This window comes from Protopterus annectens, chromosome 6.part1, assembly GCF_019279795.1.
Source record: "Protopterus annectens isolate FY-2018-M chromosome 6.part1, PAN1.0, whole genome shotgun sequence".
Taxonomy (NCBI): domain Eukaryota; kingdom Metazoa; phylum Chordata; order Ceratodontiformes; family Protopteridae; genus Protopterus; species Protopterus annectens.
The window spans coordinates 414,737,887-414,762,422 of NC_056738.1; the positions used below are offsets into that span (position 1 = coordinate 414,737,887).

Genomic DNA, 24,536 nt, shown 5'->3' on the forward strand with positions numbered 1-24,536 from the left:
TATCTCCTTGCACCACCTGGCTTGGGCTGCTATTACCGCAGACCAGTGGGTGCTGAACATTGTGTCCAGGGGATACTTGATACTGTTCAGTCCCCCCCCCCCCCAACCCAGGTCTCTCCTAGACATCCCACCCCTCCAAAGGGAGTTGGCTCTGAGGTGGAAGAATTTATCGGTCAAGAAGTAAAGTTCTGGATGGTCACTGTACAGTCCATCTTTCTGCTTCTGCCCAAGGACCATTAGATGTGCTTGATCTCAAGGATGTGTACTGTCCCATAAAAATAACTGGTGCTCCAGGAGATTTCTGTACTTCTGGCTGGGAGCCAGTCATCCGTTCATAGCCCTGCCCTTTGCGCCCACCCTCTCCCAGGTGTTCAAATTTATGGCAGTGATGGTAGCCCATCTATGGCTGCAGGGTTTTCAGGTCTTCCTGTACCTGGACAATTGGCTCCTCATGGCTCCCACAAAGCATCTTCTCTAGCCACAGACTTCACTCTTAAGTCTATTTTACAATCTGGGCACTGCAGTCAACTTTCCCAAGTCACACCTTGCTCCGTGTGAGAGGCTTGAATTCATAGGAGTTCTTCTGGACGCTGTTTCAGAGACTGCAGCTCTTTCCCTGCGCAGGGTAGAAAGGTCCAGGAGCAAGTTCTTCTCCTGGAGCAGGACAGTGTCCCTACTCTAATTCTTCAAGCCCTCTGGTCGATGGTGGCAGCTATTCAGTTGGTTCCCCTTACCAGGTATCAGATGTGGGTGCTTCAGTGGACGCTGGTGGTAGTGGTTGGTTCACCTTCATCCCTATGTCCATGCCGATCCGAATATCTCTAGTCTGCTGGCATCACTAAATTTGGTGGCTCCGGTCGTTTTTCTGTTAGGGAGACCTTTGTCTACTGTAGGTCTAAGCCACAGACCACGGATGCCTCCTTTTTGGGGTGTGGGGCATTTTCAGAGGACAGTCCAAGCCACGTGGTCCCCCTCTGAGACAAGTTACACATTAATAGCCTCTGAGAACAATCCCATCATTGCAAGCTTTCCAGGACTTCCTCTCTCGGGATTGTGGCAAGACAGACTACATGGTGGGTAGTCTGGTAAATCAACAAGTGGGGGGGGGGGCAGATCATACCTGCTGTGCCGAAGCCTTGTGAGAGAATGGTCGATGGCCTCCGGGTGCTTTATTTGCACTGCATATCCCTGGTGATTCCAACATGCTGGCAGACCAGCTCAGCAGGTCTATCCAGATGCCCCACGAGTGGTCTCTGAAACGGTTTGCAGCCCCAGCAAATACTTTGCCTCTATCCCCCCCCCCCCCACTGGGGGAGTCACCCAGGGATGTTCTGATTCACAATTGGCCATTGAGACTCCTCTATGCCTACCCCCCCCCAATGCCCATCGCCTGAAGGCTCACCTCATCCTCATTGCCCCCTTCTGGCCTTGTCAAACCTAGTTTTCCCCGCTCTGGTCTCATGTGAACTATCCACCTTGGGATATTGGATCTTGTCCAGGATCTTATCTCCCATCCATGGGGACTTCCTCCTCTTGACCTGATATCCCTGAGACTGATGGCGTATTTCCAGTTTCAATGATAGTCAGCCAGGTTAAGTTGCCTTCCCCAGTGAAGGACAATATTTTGGCATCTCCAAAACCTTCCACTAAACAGGTTTATTCCAGCAAATGGAAGAGGTTCTCTTTTTGGGCTCGTCAGAGGAACATTGATCCCTTTTCTGCTCCGGACATGGTCTTTCCTTTCTTCCAACAAGGAACGAGTTTCTCAACAACGAGCTTCAGTTAACTGCTATTTTTAACTTTCACCTAAGTGATAGCCCTGTGTTTCCTTCTAGGCTCTGCATGGCCTTTAAGGGGGTATTCTTGCTTAGGCCTCCCTTTAAATATCCATCGCCTAATTGGGATCTTGCTTTGGTGCTGCAGTCCCTGACGCAGCTCATTTTGAACCTGCTGTGAAGTGATAGTATGTTTCTATCTTGGAAGACTGCCTTTTTGGTGTACATTACCTCTGCCAAGAGGGTTTCTGAATTGCAGGCTCTTTGCATAAAGCCTCCCTTCATGATTTTTCACAAGGATAGTGTCTCTTGGAACCAGTCTTTCATTCCAAAAGTAGCTTTGGAAACTAACCTAAATCAGTCTATTCAGTGTCTTGTTTTTTTTCTAGCTTTTCTAACAAAGGGGAGTATTGGCTACATTGCTTGAATGTTCAACAGTTGCATCTCTATTTGGAGAGGACTGAGGACTTTTGAAAGTCGGATCACCTTTTTGTAGCCTTCTTCCAGGCCAGGAAAGGCAGGGTCATTTCCAAAGTCAGTTTTATATTGGATAGCTTGTTGTATAGTTCACATTTGCGAAAGTAATTGCAGGGATCTTCCTAAGCGTATTAAAGCTTCTACTAGGCATTCTGGGCCAGGACTTCTTGGATGACATTTGTGCTGCTGCTACTTAGTTAAACCTCCTCCATACTTTTGTACCGCATTACAAGTTAGGTTTAGTATCTTGAGGTAGAGCCTCGTTTGGTTCTTCTGTACTCCGGCATGTCCTCCTTTGAGACCTCACAGGGTTTTGGATAGGTGGGGGCTCTGACCCATCAGTGATCAATAATGACATGGATAGCATTAGATAGTTATGTACTTACCATAACTTGGAATCTGTGCTATCTAGTGTCATTCATCATGTTCCCACCCTCCATCCCCCTCCTGGTCACCAGGGGGTTCTTGGAGTAATGGTCTGTTTGGTTCTGTGGTTCCTGGGTGTGGACAGTCACTGTCCTAATATTTATCTAGCAAACTGAGTAGTATAGATGAGTCCTGGGGAGGAGCTTGAGCTTGGGGGCTCTCACTTTGTTGGCTCTGATCCAGGACCCATCCGTGATTGACACTGGATAGTACAGATTCCAAGTTATGGTAAGTACATAACTTTTTTTTTTTCACAATCTCAGTTGCAAACTTTACAAACTGTTAACACAAATGTAGCTGCAAATATTGTACAGCACTTTAATATATCAAGTCATTATTAACCATTACATAGCTCATTCAAATCCTGCCTTTTTTTTTTTTAAACACAGTTACTCCTCTGCATGTATTGGTGGTGTTGAGCCAAACTTCTGTGGAGAGAGATTTCTGGGTGGGTAAGTGAAGCATGTGAAGTCTTAATAGCACACTATTAACTTTAACTTAGTAGCACACTAGCATATTGTACTGGGGTGGTCTCTGGCTGCTGTGTAAATAGTTAATGTACAGTAATGGTCCTAGGACAGAGCCTTGTGGGACTCTGTAAAAGAAATCTTACCATTTCACTGCTTCAGACCTATTAGTGAGGTAACTAAGAAATGAAGTGAGGAGGGTTTTTCCCCATTGGCAGAGAATTGTTAGGAGAATGACTGTCACATGCCTTGGATAGATCCAGAAATGGGGTTGAGGTTTGTTGTACTGAATTTCTGTTGATTTGATTTTTTATCTGTGAACCTTAAAAGAGCAACAGTTATATTGTCTGTCTGAACCCATGCTTTTAGGAAGATGGGAAACTAAAAACTAATGTGCATTAAGTTTGGAGTGAATACATCTTTCCAGGATTTTGGTTAAGTGTAAGAAAATGGCAATTTGTCTAGTTTGTGAACTTTGAGACACCTTTATGGAGGGCTATTGTATAGGGTTTTTATGAAGTGGACATTTTTCTTGGATAGCGAGGTTTATTAGCAGGTATGGGTGGGGGGGGGCCTGCCCCACTGCTGATCAGGGAACTATATGCTTTATTAGCCTCCTCTATAATTCAGTTGAATTCCTACATCACCAAGTTATATAATTAGTCTTGAAACTGTGGATTAAAGACTGGTTTGTTAAAGGCAGATCTTTCTGAGCTTGGTGGATATTGGATAAGTCACTGCATTATACACTAGCATTAGTTCACTGCCTGTCTGGTCCTGGCCAAGGTGTGTAGTGCAACAGATATTTTGGTATCAATAAGAATTTACATTTAGTTTGATAAGCTTGCCAGTTGAAAAGCAAACTGGCTAACCGACAGAACCCAATGTTAATGTGGGAAGTACCCTTTCTTCAAAAAGGGTAGTTATAAGCAGTGTCCTCCTGGGGTTGGTCCTAGGACCATAACTCTTTGTATCCACTTCTGTCAGTGGCCTGTGGCTGACTGTTTGCAGGTGACTCCAGACTTGAGCGTTCAGTAACTCCTTATATAACCTTTATTCTTAAGGAGGGACTAACATGCACCTATAAGTGGTACCTGTATTAGATCTTAAAAGTAAATGCAGCATTGTGTATTCCAGTGGAACTGGGCACCCATGCTCCTATCACATACACCCCTTTCAAAGGAGTGTCCCTTGTCATTGGGGACCATGGGCACTTTCACTAACAATGAACTCTCCTTTGATCGGCATGCATCCACTGTTAGGTTTATTCAGTAGATTATTCATCAGGTGCATATCTTCCTGATTTAAGCAAGTCATCCCTCTACTCCCTGGTCAGGTCCAAATAGGATCTTGGTATGTACTTGTCTAAGCATATGACCCTGCTTGATGGACTACTCAGAATCTAGGGCATGTGCTCCTTGAGCTACTCAGAAAATCTGAGTTGTCTGACAGACTCTTGAAGAGAACTGTCAAGCCTGTAGAGGATCAAGGATCCTGTCCAATGCAACCTCCTGCACATCTGGAAAACACCCTAAGCTCAGGCTAAGATCTTAAGTTGTGTATCAGAATTTTAGCAGAAAAGGATAGGCGAGTCCCAAGTGAAAGATCAACTCTCGTAGCTTAGTTGAATCTAGAACAGGAAGCTGTTAAACTGATAATTAGGGTGCACAGAATATTGCACAACTATAAAAATTGGAGGAGGTTAGAAAAGATTGAGAAGTGACTGAAAAAGCAATACCTAAGGGAATGGGGGGTGTATGGTTCCTAAGTATGCAGCAAAGACCGTAAGGTTTAGGATTTTTGCTTGGAAGTGGTTGCATAAATGGTTGCACCCCAGTCAGATGTCAAAATTTTTCCTCAAGTAGCAAATGTTGGAGGCGTGATGGGGAAGATGAAGGTAACTGGGGACACGTTTTTGGGAGTGTAATGAGTTAGTAAATTTTAAAAATTCCCTACAGAATATTCTGATATTGTGGGAGAAAATGGCTGTAACCAAGGATTCTTTTGAGCTGAAGAACTGAATTGTCTATAAAGAAGTCCTTAAATTTAACTTCTGTTGGTTGCCAAAAAGCAATTCCAGTTGGAAGTAGACAGATTTGAAGTATGGAATAGTGTTAGTGATCTTAGAAAAAGGGAGGAGTAAATTGTATAGAAATGGAATTTTTAGGAACTGTGCATTTAGTAAGGAGTAAGGCTTGAGAAAGCAGATTTGACAGTTAAACAATGTTGGACTTGTATATAAATGAAGAAAATGTTAATATGTTTTTTCTTCTATTTGTCTTATGTGATACAGGTGTTGAGAGAAATCTTTCCCTCCAGTGAAACAACATAGAACCTACTGGCAAAAGAGCTCAGAGAATTCCTGCTGACTCTTTGGATATCAAGCAAAGTAGCTCCCTGACCCTCTTAAGTGAAACTTGACAACTGTAAATACACCCCACATTTGGCCTCTTAAGCCATCATTTCAAGGAGTCTAAATTAGGCATAAATCATGTTGGTGGGTACCTACAGTTTGGGATGTAGTTTGGGATATTGTGGCTAGGCTATAAGTTGTCCTCCAGATCAATTGCTGGTACTTGCATATTATTACAACCAGATTTTGAATGGCAATAGCAGTTGGTTAACTATCCTGAAATATGGTCATTACTGTTGCAGAAATGTGCAGTCCTTGTATGATGAACTCTGTGATACTGGAAGTGGGGCTGTTAATTACTTGTACTGAGTAGGCAGAACTCCTTTGTTTACTTCCTCTTTCTGAATGGCTTTTCTATTTTCCAAAGGATCTTGTCAATTCTGCCCTGTGTGCTTTTGGGTAATTTTCAGGCAAACAAATTTCAACATCTAGCCCTTTTACATGAATAATTGCCTGTACTTGACTGGTGAAAATATCACTACAGCTGTATTTACAATCAGTTCCTCCTTTGAAGGAGTTTCTACCCTTAGCAGTGATTAATGGTAGCAGTCAGGCTCAACTCGTTTGCAGGCAGTTTCTGTGAAATTTCCCAAGATCTTGCCGAGTCTGCCCAGGAGCACTCAACTAACTTAACTGTCGTCTGAGGTCGCAATTGAGGGCCAAGTTAGGTTACTTAATCTTGGCATTTCAAATAATGGAATGAGTAACTATACTTTGTACAGACTGCTCCCCTGGTTGCTACAATACAAATGGTAGTATGATAGCAGCCATGAAAACTGTAGTATGATAGCAGCCATGAAAACTGTAGCATGTAATGCACAGAAAATGGGAACACACTCCTTGTAAAGCAATGTAAATGTTTTTGCCAGTAGTAAACATAAACAGTTTGTTATTGACTGTTCTGTGGTGGTATGCGTGTTTTGAAACCGCAAAAATCTGGTTGCGATAATACGCAAGTAATCAGTTGCCTAATAACACATGAACCCAAGTACACACCAAAGGGGCATTGTACTATAGGGATTTGAAGGAGGAATAGTTTTTCCTTAGACCTAGAGAGTATACTTCTGGTGATCAGTGGCTAGATGAAAGGATTTCCTGATGAGTTGAATGAATTGTTCATTGTCAGCAAGTGCCCATGTCTGTAATGGGCAGTTTTCAAAGGGATATTGTTTATGTAGTAGGTGCATGGGTGCCCAGGTTTGTCAAGGGGGCAATGCTGAATTTTTTTGGTGTTTAGCTTAAGGCAGTGTTATGCATTTTGAGGATCTCCTGAAGAATCGGTCATACAGCTCTGATTTTGTAGTCATCCACAGACTTGGTGAGCCACAGGATCTTTGTGCCTTGATAAAGAAGTAGAGAGATCACAGGACCAAATCACTGGGTACACTGCGGACTTCCAATTCTAATAGATTGGGTTTTGTCAGTAAGCCATTTGCTATCCAGTGGATAGCATAGGTGTTTACGTTTAGTTTATTTAATGCCAGAATGTGGGAAGGCATCAGTAGCTTTAGGGTCCAGAGAGAGGGTGTCAACAGTTTTGCCTGCATTCAATATCCGTGACTTGCTCAAATCACAAAGGTCAGACTAACTTTTAACAAAACAAAAGCTAACTTTGTTCCAGGTCTTGTGTATTGCATATGTCTTTGTTTATTACCATGACCATTGATTTACAGATGTGGCTTGTTAGGGTTGTAGGTCAGTAGTAGATGGCAGGTATCCACATCTATATAATGCATTGGAGAGGCGACTGATGAATAGGCTTGGTAATGAGTCTGAGACTAAGTGATAGGAAGACAATCTGGCATATCAGGACTCATGGGGCCAGTGCGTTGGGCCTTGACACTGACTCTGCTCTAAGTGATCAGAGTTGATATATAGCTATACTGTTTGGGGCAGATTAGGGGGGGAGGATGGAGTTAAGTCTGAGCTATATTTTTCTATTAGGTTGGTTACTTCCATGGAGTGCTGGGCATTACTTAAGGTTTAACATGGCTAAAAGACTTTGGTTAGTACAGGTGGCAAATTTCAGTTCATACTTGGTCTTGGGGGATTTGATTTTGCTTTTGAGTTCTCTTCCTAGGTATTGAGTTGCTCTCAAGGACCGTTTCTTCTTGTACAGTTGTGTGGATTCCATCACCATGGCTATTCCTGAAGTTGGTGTGTCTTATGGGGATTAATACCTCAATACATGCATTGTGATGGGCTTAAAAATTATCTGCAAATATGGCAGTATGCAAGATGGGGGTTATTGAGGTGAGGAAGGCACTTAAATTTCATCAAGTAAACAGCAAGTTTGCTTTACAGTTTCCAGAGACAAGGGTTTTGTGGTAATTCGGGCTTTACCCTTCAAGTTTTACTGAAGGGTGGTCAGATTTGACCAATGATGTTACTAAAGGTGAGCTTAAAGGACTATATTGATGAGGACTAGATCAAATATTTTTGAATCCCCAATTGGGACTTTAACTTGGTTGGTTTAAGGAACTGGTATTAGTCAAGGAATGTGGGTATGTTTGTGGCATTATAGGTTTCCCAGTTAGTGGAACAGAAATCTCCCACAAGTAGTGTTGGGTTAAATAGAGAGGGATGGCAGTTTAGATGCATCTCCTGGTCTGCAGGTGACATGGAGAGGCTATGGTATTTTGCCATGGTGTGGAATGGAGTTTTATTTATCACAAGAAGGATATAGTGAAGTTTAGTTGCCCTAATTGTGCCTTAAGACTTGAGATACGAGTTGTCTTTATAGGTATACAGAGACTCCCCTTTCCAATAATGAAGTCATTTTCAGGAGTGGGTCTGAAAAATGGTAGGCTTTAAAACACTGGGCTGCAGGAGTGCTGTCGCTATTCTGAAACAGTTTCAGTAACTGTGCAGAGTTAATGCCTGCAAGCAATGCAACTTTCTAGCATTGACCAGTGGTACCTCGACAGTCGTGATTTGGTTTGACTGGGTAATTTTAAAGACTGTCCAGGATTGGTCAATGTATAGAAGCTATGGGGGGAGAGGTTCTAGTCGTCCCTTGCAAAGCAGCTTGGGTTGTCAGTCTTCTGACAAGCTGATAACCAATAGCCAAGCCAACTGTAAATTATATTTGTAGTGTGGTTTGTTTTTTGGCAGTCTGGATACTGTTCCTGACTAGTTTCTCACCACGCCCCATATTCTGGAATAGACTGCCCATACATGTCAAGCAGAGCACCTCATTGGCCCTCTTCAAAAGGAACCTTGATTGGATGGGAGATGAGACATTCACCCCAGGGATCATGTCAGTCGCCCTGCTAGACAGGGGCCCAGAGAAGTAAATATTGTGGGAATGAATTTCCAGGGTATTGTTATGGCTAGGCTTGCATAGGCATTAGGGCCGATAGCCTAGTACCAACCTATGAACTTGGAAGTGTTTAGGTATTTTTATACCCAAAGTAGACCCCAAAGATTTTTTCCTCCACAGCAAATGTTGGAGGTGTGATGGGAAAGAGGTAAATGGGAACATTTTGTGGGAGTGTAATGAATTGGCAGACTTTAAAGATTCCCTGCAGACTGCTCAGTCAGATAATGGGTGAGCAATTTGGTGTGACTAAGGAAATTACTGAGCTATGATACAGAATCAGAATTGCCTAGAACATAGTAAGGCCTTGCTGAGTCTAATTATGGTGGCTGCCAAAAAAGCAAGTACTACAAAATGGTGGCTGCCAAAAAAGCAAGTACTAGGAAATAGAAATCTGTCTAAACTAGCGTTACTAGAAGTAGTGAACATAAGATAAAACTAGAATTGGGATCTATAGCAAGGGTAGGAGCAAATTGCACAGGAAAAATATGTGAACTGTGGGAACAATATATGCAGAGGAGGAATGACGTTTAAAAGAAGTCAGGATTTGAATCAGATGTGAAGTTTGACATGACTGGATAAGAGTACAAGTGATGTATAAAGTTTGCAACTACAGTTGTGACAACATGGTTTGTAATGTATAATGTTTGCAACTAAAGACCAGTTTTTCACCCACTTTAGATGCATATTCTGGGAGCTCCATTACTTCATCCTTCATATGATCCAAGGAGGTGTCATGTCTCACTTTTGTGCAATGACTAAGGAATAAACCACTGTGATAGAATCCCAATATAAAACTAAGCAACAGGGCAAAACTAGTCCACAAGGAATTTGAGGATCCCAGTGATCCTCACAGCTGAGAGGCAGCCAAGTCATCCTGTTCTTGCTCAACCTGGTGAGTAGAAGTCTGACAATGTGGTCACTTGTGACTAAGCCATTCAGATGTGTTGGTTTGGTATTTCTTACCTCAGTACAAGAAGGCTTATTTGTGTGCTTAGTACAAGGTGGATATGGCTGAGAGGTATCAGAACTTACGACATGCTGTGTTAAAGCAGAAAAGGACTAGTTAGTCCTGTACTTGGACTGTCTGGGTACAGATTTACTGTGTCTCTTGGTAAATTCTAGAGGACTGTGCTAGACCTACTTAGATTTTCTTTTCCACTACTGTATGGTTCCCCTTTTTTTCCTGTTCCAGGGAAAACATGGGTGAGTTGGAAGAAAAGGTGCACAAGGTACAGCACATGGAGCACTGTTGTGCCTTAAATATACACGTTATGTTTGGGCAGTACAAGTTTATTGGTATGATGCTTCTAGTGCTTGCACGCTCAAACATTTAGAAATATGTACTCTTCACTAAGTAATGCATTTCATGTAGTGTGCTAAGAATACTTCATAGTGATGTGCTCTGAAATCAGTTTTTTGTCCTGGGAGTGTAGAGAGCTACTGCTGGTAGTTCAGCTCAAGTTTCACCCACTGAAGGACCCTTTGTAAAATATAAGTAGTCTTGACTGGGTCATGTGTTCTGCTTTCATTTTCCATTCATCTTCCTCTAGAAGTGTTGTATACTTTTGTCCTAATGTTCAACCTTGTGCAAGCAAGGAGTCTAAAATGGGGACCTGTATATGTATCCTGTAATATCACTAAAGCTACAGTGCCTTCTGGATGGAAATTTGGCTCCAAGACCTTAGACCGTGGTTGGGTTTAGTCATGTAAACTTCTGACATGGTGGCTCTGGAGGACTGGCTTTTGGTTCAGTGCTTCCAAGCATGTTTATACTCAAGCTGTTAAAATTCCAGAAGTGACGAGCTTTTGCAACTGAAGACTGACACCAGCATTTTTTGTTTTACTGCTATTTGACATCTGTATCAGTCTGTCCTCCTGTAGAGGGTCTTCCACTGATTGTCCAGCTTCCTCCCCAGCCAAGGGCCTAGATGCAAAAGAACATTTAAGTCAAGAATGGGATAGGTAAAGCAATAGCCCACTGTTGCACCGTCTTTAATAGAGGCCTTTTACTCTTACTCTGTCTTGCCCAGAGTCAAATGAGCCATAACTCTGGTTTCTTACAACTGAGGTTGGGACTGGAGCTATACCTTGGATAGAAACCGGTTTGTTCCTTTTTGCGATGAGATTGCAGTGTCAGATTTTCATCCCTTCAGCTAACCTCCCCATGGGCAAAGTCTGCTAATCTAGCCGTGGTGGTCCTGGTCACTATCTTGGCTCCTTGTTTCTGCTCAAACTGCTGTATCAGTCTTGGGTTGGTTAACATGCCCTTTCCCTATACTGTTGGATGATCCTGTACCTCTGGGGTTAGAGCTGTCTATACCGTTGGACTTTGCTTTGTAGTTTGCTGCTGTCGTTTAATCTGAATGGTGCTTGTGGTCCTTGAATAACCAGCAACAACCAAAAGAACTGCCTTTGACACTTGTGTAACCGTTACACGCTTCATATCCATGTATCAGAAGTTGGGTTTGAAGCTTCCATCATTGCAAACTGTGCACCAAATCATACCTGCTAATCAAACTGGCAAGGGATAGAGAATTCAGTGAGTAAGTCCAGGCATTAACACCAAGTCTGGCTTCTGTAAGTGCAAGGGTTGCAATACTAGGGTGAAGTCTGCACTTTAATCTTCATCCAATACATGGCCTGATAGGAGCAGTTCACCATGACACTGTTGTAAACTATTCTTAAGAATATGGATCCTACAATACATTCAGTAATGCAGGCATCCACAGTAGTATGAATTGTCGACCTTTACATCCCAAGAGCATATTTGGATTGGAACAGTGGTCCATATAATACATTACTTTAGTATTTCCCTTCTATGGAAACAAAACAAGCTTACTGTTGCATTGAAGCATCATGGGTTCCTATGTTCTGCTTTCCAAGTAACAGTAAGCTTGCCCAGACTATTGTGGAAAACGGTTGAAATGTTAGTATATGACCCATCCAACGATTGGCCACCACTGTAAGCACTTGCATCTGTTGCACAGTCAAGCCCCTCTACATGTCTCTCCCTGATTAGTGGAAGCGGTTGTCTTCCCTTTTTTCTGTTAGATCAGAGAAGCACAGTTGAGCTGTCTTTCCTTTTTACTTTTACTTGTGCTTCCAAAAGATCCCTTTGAGTCATTGTGCTTCCCCTTGGAATGTTCCTTGCTTCTGCAGCAAAAATGTTAAGCAAAGTGAAGGCTTAAAGGTGCTTTTTTTGCAGCATAGAGGCATCCTTGTGTGTTACCAGTGTAAGTGACGGTCTAAGCCTCTGCCCTGTTTGTCACGGATTATGGACTGACTTTTTACAAAGCCTTAAGCTAGACTTTTGAGGTATGTGTTCCATTAGTTCAGTTTGCTGGACTGAAGTTGAGTTGGTTCCACTCTGGTGGAGCTGACTTTGGAGAAGCTTTGCTGTCCATCTGATAGTGGTATAAAACAGTGAGGGTGGATTGGTTTACAGTATTTTATTTGGAGGTATGTATAGTGGCTGGATAGGAGTCTGGATTTACACAATTTTTAAAACCAGCTGAGTAGCTTTCTCTTGGGTGTAGGTTGTTTTCAGTTTGGTGCCTTTCCAAATGAGGAATAGGGTGTTCTGTACAGCTGAAGGAATATATACATTTTTATCAAAGGCTTTAAATTAAAAAGGGATTTATAGGTGTTTTCAGAGGCTTGCTAAGGTGTCTTCCAGTACTAAGAGCCATTTAGAAATTTCAGCAAGCACTAAAGAATACTGGCTGTGAGGCTTCCTGACAGCAATTTTATGGGTTGGAGGGCAGGGGGAGTGTCATACTGTGTGTTACAAAGTTTGGTCTATGCAGTGCCCATGAGTAGGGGATAAGTATCCATGGTTGTCCAGTTTTAAAGACTGCAAGGATTTTGCTGAACAGACCTTATACCAGTAGACTCTGCTGTATTCGTTTTTACAACTTAACTGCAGGAGTAGTGCTTAATTCACTGCTAATTGTTTTTTGATTTTTGACATCTTGCCAAGTGTGTACTTTGAATTATTTTCTGGTTTTCATTGTAGAGGGTTTCTTGAATATTTTAAACCAATATGAGTAGTATTGAAAGGTTGGCTGCAGTGGATTGTCATCTGTCCTTGTAAAATACACAAGCTGTTTTGTAGAGTATTTAAGGCCCCACCCATGTTCAGATAACGTAACTGGATGGTGTGATCCACTTGCAAAGGAATACTGTGGAATTGAGGTTAAAGAAGGGCATTAGTTTCATCTGAACATAGGAGCTTCCAAAACTGCTAGAGAAGGTGCGAAGTGATTTTTCTAATTGGTGCATGAGAGCTCCTTGAATTGGTACTGTGCTCACATTATTTAGCATGGATCTGTGTCCTGAAGGCATATTGATGTGAACATTACTTGGAACGTAGACATCCTTAACTGGTAATTATGAAGCTGATGGCACCTTTGAGAAGAGATGCTTTGACGTGTATTTGATATCGTAATCTGAGGAAGGAAAGGTAAAAATGTCTTCCCGCAAGTCTCCTCCAAACTAAGTTGGCACCTTCTATTCAAGTCCCATTTTTTTGCTTGAACGTGATGTATTGCTGAGCTGTTTAATAGGGATCATTCATGTAATGTTATATTTTGCTTCTAGGGTCTGAGGAGCTTCATGTTGCAAGCTGTTAAAGCAGAAATAGTGTATGAAACCGCTTTTTTCATGTCATATTTAGTACTGATTTATCTTGAGTGGGGAGGTAGATTTTTTGAACAAAGGAAAAGATGAGAGTTATGTAAAAGCTAGGGTGAGGCCATTAAGGTGTAACATTTTTCATTTCCCCCCAGAGGATGCCCTGATCCAGGATTTTCTGTGCATGGATTCATGCCATCGGATTTCTGATAAGGTAAGATATTTTTAATAAGTTTGGAGTTTCTGGTTGTATTTTGATTACCAAATTTTCAGATCTGAATACTATTTTACATTTGGTATGGAGTGCATTTCCACCAGCCTGGTGAACTCTCTTGGCATGTAGGTGTTTAAAACTAGTTTAACTTTAACCTATGGATGTGATAAAGATATTTACATAACATGGAAACTGTTCAGCTTTATTAAACTGCTTCAGATCTTATTACAAACAAGTTCACGTTTAGAAAATTATATTGGAGTCCCCTTGCTTTGAGAGATGTGATGTCTGCGGTTCTGTGAAGCTTATGAAAGGCTTGTTAAAGTAGGTCTAATTACCACTTGCATGCATTTCCAGATCTGAAAGTGGCTGTCTTGATGTTCATCATGTTTCACTGTTGCAGTCATCACTGTAGGGTTCTTCCTGCCGGCAGGCAGCCCTCGGTCAGCCAGAATCCCAAAGTCTGGGTCTGGCATCAGCTGCGTACTCACCCTCCCTGACGTCAGAGCGCCAGGGGTACAAAGCTCCCAGCCGATGCCATGTTCCCTAGTCTTTCTTGCTGCGTGGTGGAAGCAGTTCGCAAGTGCCGGTCGGCTGACTCCTGTTTATTTTTGGTGCTTCATACCAAAGGCTTTCTTCTTTTCAAAGTGAAGTACCCCATTGGGGAAACTTTTTTCTTGCTCCAGACCGATGTTAGAAAAACTTAATTGTATTTCATGTGGGAAGCAAATACCTCATAAGGATTTTCACTCTTACTGTATTCCTTGTCTAGGCCCTGACCACGACGTAGCTAGTTGTCAATTTTGTACTAGATTTAATCAACGTACTGTTAAACGGAGATACGATTTTGCTTTTCATTACTTTGGGAGGCGATTTAATTATAACATGTCATCGGACATCCGACTACCGGCGTTCATAAAAGGCGCAAGGATAGGCCTCAGAGGTCCAAATCAGATGACAGTCTACAATCCGAGCCAGCTGCCGGTTCGGCCGTCAGTGAGGTGCTTTCGAAGCCCCTGTCGGCCATTACAGAACCGCTTGCCGAAACGGACTCTCACGAGGAGCCAACTTGGCCTTCGAATACTCCAGGTGCAGGACCTTCGGATAATGCTCCCTTAAGAGGTTACAAATTCCACTTTCACACCTTACCAAAACCAAACGGATGGCCTGATCTATCAGAAACTCGATGGGCAGAGTCATTAAAACAGGTGAGGTTCCTCATGGCTATGAGGGCCATAGAACTGGTTCCAAATTCAGAGATGGGACAAAGCTTTTATTCAAGACTCTTTCTTTCTAGTTCCCAGAAAGCAAAATACTTGGAGACCCATCCTGGATCTGTCAATCTTAAATACTTTGCTGGAGATACCAAAGTTCAAGATGCTTACTCTGCAGCAGCTCCTGCCAGTGTTGAGCAAAAATGCATGGATGGTGACATTGGATTTAAAGGAGGCTTGCCTACACATTCCGTTCAGACAGGAGTGCAGAAGATACCTCAAGTTCAAGGCAGGCTTAAAACATTACCCAATTCTCTGCGCTGCCCTTTGGCTTGTGTACTGCGCCCAGGGTCTTTGCTTGGCACCAGTAGTAGCTTACTGCAGACTCAAGGGATTTCAAATTTACCCTTATCTGGACGACTGCCTTATTCAAGCAGACATCAAGGATATTTTACTCCAGCACCTGGAATTTGTTCAGAATCTACTCAAGTACCTGGGATTCACTGTGAACGTAAAAAAGTCAAATTTGACACCCACTCAACAGATAACTTTCCTGGGTGCTCTTTTAAACGCAACAACCCAGATGGCATCCCGGACATCAGAAAAGCAACTATAACTGGTTTCAACTTTCAAAAGCCTGGCATTAATGTCTCTGCTAACTGCAAGGAAATTCCTGCAGGCTTTGGGTTACATGGCCTCCTGCATCCTACTGTCATACCATATGCAAGACTGCATATGAGGAAGATGCAATGGTACCTAAAAAGCGTATGGTCCCAGCATTGTCACAGTCTAGAAACAGAGATTGCTGTCTTGCCTTGGCTGCAAAAGGAATTCCATTGGTGGGCCATGGCATGTCTTCAAAACAAAGGGAAAGCCTTCAGTCTACCTCTAGCCAGCCAAGTGATAACCACGGACGCCTCGGATTATGCATGTGGAGCCCACCTTCAGGGAAAAGGCCTGCAAGGTTTTTGGACAGAGGATCAGAAGCATCTACATATCAATTTAAGAGATGTTAGCTGTGCAGAATGCCCACTTGGCTTTCAGGGATCTTTTACAGCCAGGACAGCTACTGATACGGACAGACAACACCACAGTTATGTGGTACATAAACAATAAAGGGGGTTCACACTCCTACCCCCTTTGCAGACTAGCCATGACTCTATGCAACACAGCACTAGCTTGCAAAGTGGACCTACAAGCTCCATTCCTGCCAGGGAAACAAAACACTCTAGCATCCACTCGTGTGGGTTGGACAGGTTCCTGCTCAGGCTGTCTGCCAGACACCCAAATATTCAAGATTACAGAAGCTTGGGGCTGCCCGGACATGGATCTATTTGCATCTCCCCACAACTACCAGTTAGACATTTTACACAAGGACATATCACAAGCTAGCATGGAAAGTGGATGCCGTCTCATGCAGTTTGAGGAACCTCTCTGGGTTTGTCTTTCCACCACTACCTCTTCTACCAAGGCTGTTATTAAAGATAAAACAGGACAAACCAAAGCTGATTTTACTAACCCAGAATTGGCCTCGACAGTTTTGGTACTTAACACTACTGATGCATCTATCCCAGGAGCCTCCTTGGATTCTACCTCAGATTGCAGATCTTTTGTCACATCATCAGGGCCAGGTCCTGCACTCTCGTATCAAAACTCGCAGCCTGGCGTATTCAGGGTCTATGATTAATCCTACCCTTTCCAAACAGGTCATGGATGTTATCTTATAAGCCAGAAGGCCTAGCACTAGGAAATCTCATGAAGGTAAATGGAAGAGATTTTGCACTTGGATGCATGCTCAGGAATCGGATCCTCTCATTCCAAATATTCCATTGATTTTACATTACCCAACAATATGTTGCATAAGGGTTTATCTTTTTCCTCCATAAAAATACATGCCTCTGCTATCTCTGCACATTATAATACAGATCCTCCAAGTTTTTCACATCCACTTCTGAAACTATCTCAGAGGAGCAAAGAATTTAAGGCCCCCTAGGACACCACCCATTCCTGCCTGGGACCTCAGTTATGTCCTGGAAAAGCTTACTCTGCCTCCTTTTGAGCCTGCTGCCACATCTGATATAAAATATGTATCATGGAAGACCGTTATCCTACTGGCTTTAACTTCAGCCAGGAGAGTCTCGGAGTTACAAGAGCTCATGGCTGTGGAACCTTACATTATTTTTCATCAAGACAGGGTTTCTTTGAGGACTAACTCTTCTTTCATGCCTAAAGTGGTTTCTAAAGTGGCTTTAAACCAAACTATTCACCTGCCAACCCTTTTCCTTAATCCACAGAATAAAGGGGGAGAGGATCTTGCATTCTTTGGACGTGCACAGGCAGCTTTACTTTTACCTGGACAGAACCAAGGATATCAGGAAAACAGAACTGTTTTGTTTCTTATGCAGCAAATTCAGAAGGCAAAGCTATTTCAGAACAGACCATTTCTAAATGGATTGCTCATGGTATCAGATTTTGTTACTCTCATCATGGAGAGCAAATCCCAGGAAAAATTAGGACTCCCTCTACCAGAGCTGCTGCTACTTCAGTTGCTTTTCTCAGGGGAGTACCTACCAAAGATATTTTGGAAGCTGCAACTTGGAGTTCAGTGCATACTTTCTCTAAGCACTATAATCTCCCTCTTTATTCCAAGTCCAGGGCAGGCTTGGCTTCTGCAGTCTTGTAAGGCCTTCTAGCCGCCCCTTCTACTCAATAACCATCCCCCTTTATCTCAGCTTTGGGATTCAGCCCTACAGTGATGACTGCAACAGTGAAACACGAACATAGTACAGTTGTGTACACAGATGTTGGTGTCTTCACTGTTTCAGTCTGGGTTACCCACCCTCCTGTCCCCTCTTATGCTTTTATTGGTGTGGTTCCCTGCTTCACCCTTCTTCTGAGGTGTATTTGCTACAGGGTATGGTGTTTGTTGTATGTTACTTTTTTGTTTTACTTTTAGCCTTTGCTTTTGGGCACCTGACATCTGGGGCAAGAAAAACTGGAGAATATGGCGTCGGCTGGGAGCTTTGTACCCCTGGCGCTCTGATCTCAGGGAGGGTGAGTGCACAGCCGACGCCAGACCCAGACTTTGGGATTCTGGCTGACTGAGGGCTGCCTGCCGGCAGGAAGAACCCCACAGTGATGACTGCAACTGTGAAGACACTCTTAACATCTACATTTATGGTAAGTGTACACAACTGTACTTTTTATATCACATTCATTTGTATATGTTAGACCCTTTGTTCTGGTCATTTTTTCCTGTATTTGGAACTATGGTAACTGCACAAAAGTCTTCATCACTGAAAATTGTTCATGCAGCAGTTTGTGGTCTACAGGTTACTGCTATTTCATTGCACTCCTTTCCCAACAAACTGCCTCAGAAGTTTGCTAAAAGTCTTTGCTATAGAGAGAAGGGCATCTTAAGCAGTACCTTCTCCTCAAACAGGAGATATATATGCCTTCCAATATTAGTCTGTTTTCCCCAAGAGGTATGGTATTTTTCTAGGACTGGAGTAAATGGCTTTCAGCTTGTTGGAAGTGGTGAGGGGGAGGGTAAAGGACTTGCAGGATTAGGAGCTGTCAGCAAAGCCTTCTGTGTACTTGAGCATAGCCTAACTTGTTCTTTTGGAGAGTACAAGCTCATCTGTATATGCCACTGGTGCCAGCTGTGCCCTGCTCTTCTGTTGCTATTGCTATCAAGTCCCTTAATTACTTTGCTTTGGCATTTTAACCGGAGCAGTGAATCCCCTTTTGCTGTTGTGTAGCATCTGCTTGCTTTTGTACAATTGCTAGTTTCTTACCAATGCTTGCTGGGTAATCATGACTATCTAGTCTGCTCCTGACAGTGGTGGGCTATTTCATTGACTGCAATCTTTGCACTTTGACTTTTTATAGGATCTCTCCTATGGTGCACTAATTTAGCTGTACATCATTTAACCATTCTCACTGGGCTGTTATCAGATTTTCCAAAGGTGCCATCTGACATGATACTGCTGATTACAATACACTGCTAAATATACAGCAAGTTGTATCCCTGGGTATTCATCATTGTTTTTAAAAACCTAGCTTGCTGAAAAGGCCAATTACATCTTCAATCTCCAGCTACTGTGCCAGAGTACATGTTAAGTCATTGGTTTCTGTCTATACTTGGTGCTCATATGCGGTACATTTGAAATGTAATGGCCTATGTGGTTGTGTTTTTTAAAAAAAATTCACAAGAGGTAAACCTTATGCTGGTAAGTAATTATGAAAATCTCTTTCCATCTATTCCTCTCCATATGGAGCCTCTGATCAGAGATAGGATCAGTCTTTGGCCCCTTTAAAGCTTATGATCCAGTGTTCAGGCTCTACCCCTACCCATAATTACCTTGCGTCATGGGAGCTACCCCAGATCTTGTTTGCTGTGCAACAGCTGACAGGTTCTTTGCTCCAGGTGTTTCCATTTTATTCAGATAAAAATACTCATATTTTTCTGTTTAGGTAGACTTTAGTAGAAGTCACTTGTTTGAACCTGTGACTTTGTTGCCTTTCATTTTCTTTTGTTAATATAGCTTTACAGCATGTCTGAGAAACCTTCAGGTTTCAGAAAGTGTGGCCTGTGCTTACAAGCTGCCTCACCCAGATGCACATGCAAATGTGTTGACTGGGTCCAGCATATCTGCATGTCTTGTTTTACTTGGGAAGCACTTGGGCACAGGGCTGTAGTTCAGAGACCCGATTCCCATCCACATCAGGTGTCAAAATGATTTCCTGTTAGAGCAGGGATAACTACAGTCTTCTGCTTCTTCAGTGCCTAAATCTAAGGAAAATCAAAAGTAAGGTATCCGGAAAAACTTGTCCGGATTTGGCACTGGTTCTGAAAGTGGCTAAACCCTCAAATCCAGTACCTCAATCTGATCCAGTAGTGGTAAGCCCAGTGATTTCTTCCCAAGCCCGGTGTTTGAGAACTCAGATCACCAGTCCTTCAGTAACGGATCTCACTTCAGGCCTCCTTCCACATCTTTGAAAGTCCATTGGGTCTTCTAGAAACTTAACCAAACTGGATGTGGATAGGATGATATGGTGGTGCTTATGAACCCAGATCCAATGAGGGATACTACAAACTCCAAGCACTGTTGGATCTGATGGAGAATTCTCCCTTTGATGACCGGTTTCTTTAAGCAGTCTGCCTGGATCCAGAACCCTTGGGTCCTACTTCAGACCAGGGTAGATCTGAATAGGAGCATAGACTCCATGCATAAGTTCTGTCGAGGTTGGCTCAGACCCTGCCTGACTCTGGAGCAGTAACATTTAGTATTGACAGGTTAAGATCCCAGTGTCTCTGATCCATGCCTTCCTCTAGGAGATTAGGTGCTTGACTGGTCTTCTCTGGGGACTGCCTTGAATCTGAGCTGAATGGCTTCCAGAGTTGAGGTTCTCCCTAGGGTTTTGGATCAAAAGAAGTTCCCCGGATTCATTGCAGGCTTGGCTTTGGAGGCATTAGTGTTGGGCTAGATCCTTCCCATTTCTGTTGGATCTAACCCTTCCCATAGGATCTCCAGAGTTTGCAGCCTGACAATCTTGTCCCTTCAGGGCAGCCAGTATTGGAGCCTTGAGTCTACTCCCATATGAGACTATACACGTTTGAGTATTATCCTGAGCCACCTGCAGAAGAGGCATCCAGGAAGTGAGTAAGAGAAAGCACTTGGTGGTGGTTGACTCTTCTGAGGAGTCTGATTCTGATTTTGATGAAGCAAAATGTTTTCTCTAGGTCCCCGCTTGACTTGTCATTAGAGTTACTTAAACTACTTACAAGGGGGTTGGGCTTCCCAGACACCACCTTTTTGGAGGAATTGGTACTCAAGGCTTTTGGTTGTGGTCCATCCATGTTTTGTGATTAAGATAAAATCGTATTCCTTCCCAGGATTGGAAGGAGCACAATACAATTAAGCCTATTCCCAAAAAATCAAACAAGCTTTGGCACCTAAAGATTGTCCACTTCGAAACAAGGGTGTGGCAGTGGAATCTATGGTGGTGGCAGCAGACACCAAAGAGGAGCTTGTGGAGGAAAGCTCCTATGCCCATCTGCCAAATAGGGACTTTCAAGCTTTGGACAGTTTTGGGAAGTGTATCTGCTTAATCTACATTCTTGAGTGCTAAATTTGGCACTCAAGTCTGCAGAGATTTGGTTAAACAAATCTCCACTTCTCTTCCAGTGATCTTGTCTGCAGATCAGAAGATACTTGATTCCCAGAGGGCTAGCTACCCTCTTATCCCTGTCCTCTGCTTCTGTGCACCTCATATCTAATGCCACAGAGGGGGTGTCTAGAGCTGCTGGCACAGGAATTTCCATCAGGAGGCATGTTTGATGTGGCTGACTTTTTGCTGAACATTTAGACTTCTTTCGTTAATGCCCCTTGTGGTGATCAACCTTGTTTGGCTCTGAAGTCAGAGAAACTATTTCCTGGAGTGAACAGGATGGTAAATCCCCTGTCTGCCATAGGAGTCAAATTCTAAACATCCCAGCAGACCTTCAAGAATCAGCGGGTGGGGAAGAGTGTAGTTCAGATAGTCGCTGGGATTTTTGGACTGTTCTGGAGACTGCTCCCTGTGACAGTGGAGGAGCTCTTCTAGTGGTAATTGCCAGAGAGGCAGTCCTCAATCTGGTTTGAGATCCATTTTCTGAGAAGCCCTTTCAGAGCTTTTGAAAGGTTGCCTGCCTGTCTTTGGAGGCAGACAGGGATGGGGTGGTGGTGCTTGTTAGTGTGTCACTGTGGCAGTCATCACATTTGGGTTATCCTGCCAGGGGTAGCCCTCAGTCGGCCCGAATACCAGAGGCTTAATATTTCTGCATCTGTTGCTGTTGCTCCAAGACTGACGTCAGGTCGTTAGTGGTGTCAGCTGCCTTTTTATACCATTACATCAGTCTTTCTTGCCGAGGAGCCCGAATCAGAAGCAGTTTGCATGAGTGCCAGTCAGCTGCTTCCTGAGTTTTCATTTTCGAATTGAAGTTGAAGTCTTTTAAAGCAAAGTACCCCATTCGGGATCCTTTTTTCTTGCTCTAACTGTTGTCAGAAAATTAATTTTCTCACCTGTGGAAAACAAATACCGCACCGAGACTTCCATTCTTACTGTGTCACCTGTTTAGGTCCAGACCACAAAGTCCCTTGCTGTTGCTTTTGTGCTTTTAAGCACCAGGACTATACGTTATCAGGCCCTTATTGTAGCTACATATTTTCGCTCAGTCCTCTAATTCCAATATGGCTTTGGTAAGCCATCAGACTACCAGTCTTCCAAAAAAAGTAAGGATAGACGGACCACATTGGTCCAAAACTGCTGACTGTGCTTCCGCTAAGCTAGTCGTCGTGTCTCCGGTCCTCAGTGAGGCACTTTTGCAGCCCCTGATGCCCACTTCTGTGGATTTCCAGGCCGCTACAGAGACCCTTTTGGATTCTGGTATGCAGTGAGACTCTTCTTCAACCAAGGATCCTGCAGATGTCTCTACCTTCAATGGGTCCAGAGCCACTGAGCAGGCACTGACTTCAAAGGAAATACTTCACACTACCGATACTAGACAGACTGACTTCTTTTGGGTCTTCAGTTCTTTCTAAAACTACTGAGTTTCTAAGGCCCAGGGTACAAACTACACCCAAAAAAGACTACCCAAGCTTGGGCACCTGCTTCCTTGCCTCAATCTCAGATGCTTACAAGTGGGGAAGACCTTATGCTTGTTAGGAGAATCCAGGCTACCCCTTCCAATAGAAGGACTTGTCCCCAGTAGTTTTATCTAAGCATGAGTCCGATGACTCTGATGCTTCTGAATATGAAGACATGCAACCCCTCTCTGCTTATGAGGATTGTGATGCAGAGGAATCAATTCCTTCTGCCTTTCCACCAGAGGGTTTTTCATTTGGGGAAACCCTTCATACTTTAAGGGAGGATTTCCAGTGGGAATGGCAAGACTATCCTCCGTCAAAGAAGCTCCGGAATTCTTATTTTTACCACAGTACAGACCTTTGACCATTCCTCCCGTTCTGGATGTTTTTATGGAATCCAGTTTGATTCCTGACACCCTTCCTCCTAGGAAACCTGACTGGTAGTCCCTGACTCTCAAATTCCCTTTCAAAAGTCCTACTGCTGACCCAGAGGTCATCTCTCAAGGACCTAAAGAAACTAAAGCATCGGTTAAGAATCCCACCCCCTCAGGCAGGGATTCCTGAGCTTTAGACAGATGGGGTAAAAAATTATGCACCTCTACTCCTGATATTAGAGCATTAAATTGTCCGCTCCGCATGCTTTAATAGCAGCATACCATGGAACTCCTCAAACAAAAAAGTCTTTCCTGCTTGTGTAGAAAATAATTACAAGAGCTAGTGCATTCTGCAAGTAAAGTTACTAAGCACACCTTGCAATGTGGCTTTGACATCCCAGAAGCATCTTGGAGGGCAGCACTCACTGGTTCTGTCCTTAGAAGGCATGCTTGGCTTAAGGAACAGACCTTGCCAGACCATCTCAAATCCAGATTATTGGATGCACCATTGAACAAAGACCCTTTATTTGGCACCAAGGCAAAAGAGGTGTTAAAGATGGAAGAAAAAGCTAAATCTATGCAGACAGACTTCTTACAGGTCCAGCCTTTGAGGTTCAGTAGGCATTGCCCCTCCAAGCACTTTTTTTTTCTTGCCCCCTCCAGGCCAGCTCTGCCCAGACCCAGGGGAAGCAGCCCACAGAATGCAGAGATCTAAGCAATGGAATTCCTCCTGTTCAAAAACTTGAGTGCAAACCACCCCCTTATGGCAAGAACTCAGAATTTCACACCTCCACCCCTTACCTCTGTCCACCTGCTTTTGCCCCTAGGAGGAAAACTGTCCTTCCATGCATGCAACTGTGTCTCTATTTCGAATGACTGATGGGTCTTCAACAGTGTCCCAGGGATACAAATTTTATTTCCACACCCTGCCAACCCCAAAAGGGTTCCCCAGATCTTCCTCCAAACCAGTGGGCAGAGGACAAAATGCAAGTCCTTTCCCTGCTCTCAAGGAGGGCAATATAGCATGTTCCTGCAGAACAGATAGGCCGAGGTTTCTATTCTAGACTCTTTCTGGTACCTAGAAAAGAGGGAACCTGGTGCCCAATCCTCTATCTATCCATTCTAAACACCTTTCTGGTGATACCAAAATTAAAGATGCTAACCCTCCAGCAGCTTCTTCCCATGCTTTCCAAGGATGCTTGGTTAACCACCCTAGACCTAAGAGGCCTACCTACACATCCCAATCAGGGAATCTTGCAGGAAATATCTACGTTTCAGGGCAGGATCTATGCACTTTCAGTTCTCTGTGCTTCCTTGTGGCTTATCCACTGCTCCCAGAGTTTACACAAAATGCCTGGCTCCAGCCATTGCTTTTTACAGGTAAAAATATTCAAATTTACCCCTACTTAAATGATTGCCCGATTCAGGAGGACAGGAAAAGCTGTTACAGCACCCGACCTTTGTAAAGGACCTACTGACCTCCCTGGGGTATACTATGAATGAAAAGAAATCAAAATTGCATTTCTGGGAGCAAGCCTGGATACAGCATCCCAGATGGCATTCCTTACTCCAGAAAAACAAGCCTACCTGA

The 24,536-nt window shown here is 43.4% G+C and overlaps 1 protein-coding gene across 2 annotated transcripts in view; it reads left to right on the top strand.

Annotated features, from left to right (window-relative positions):
• Positions 1 to 24,536, top strand: part of SPDYC (speedy/RINGO cell cycle regulator family member C) — a 688,680-nt gene that overhangs the window by 327,120 nt on the left and 337,024 nt on the right. For both annotated transcript variants that reach the window (XM_044075843.1, XM_044075844.1), the window contains exon 3: positions 13,668 to 13,726. In XM_044075843.1, the coding sequence (XP_043931778.1) occupies positions 13,668 to 13,726 (59 nt within the window). The remainder of the gene's footprint in view (positions 1 to 13,667; positions 13,727 to 24,536) is intronic.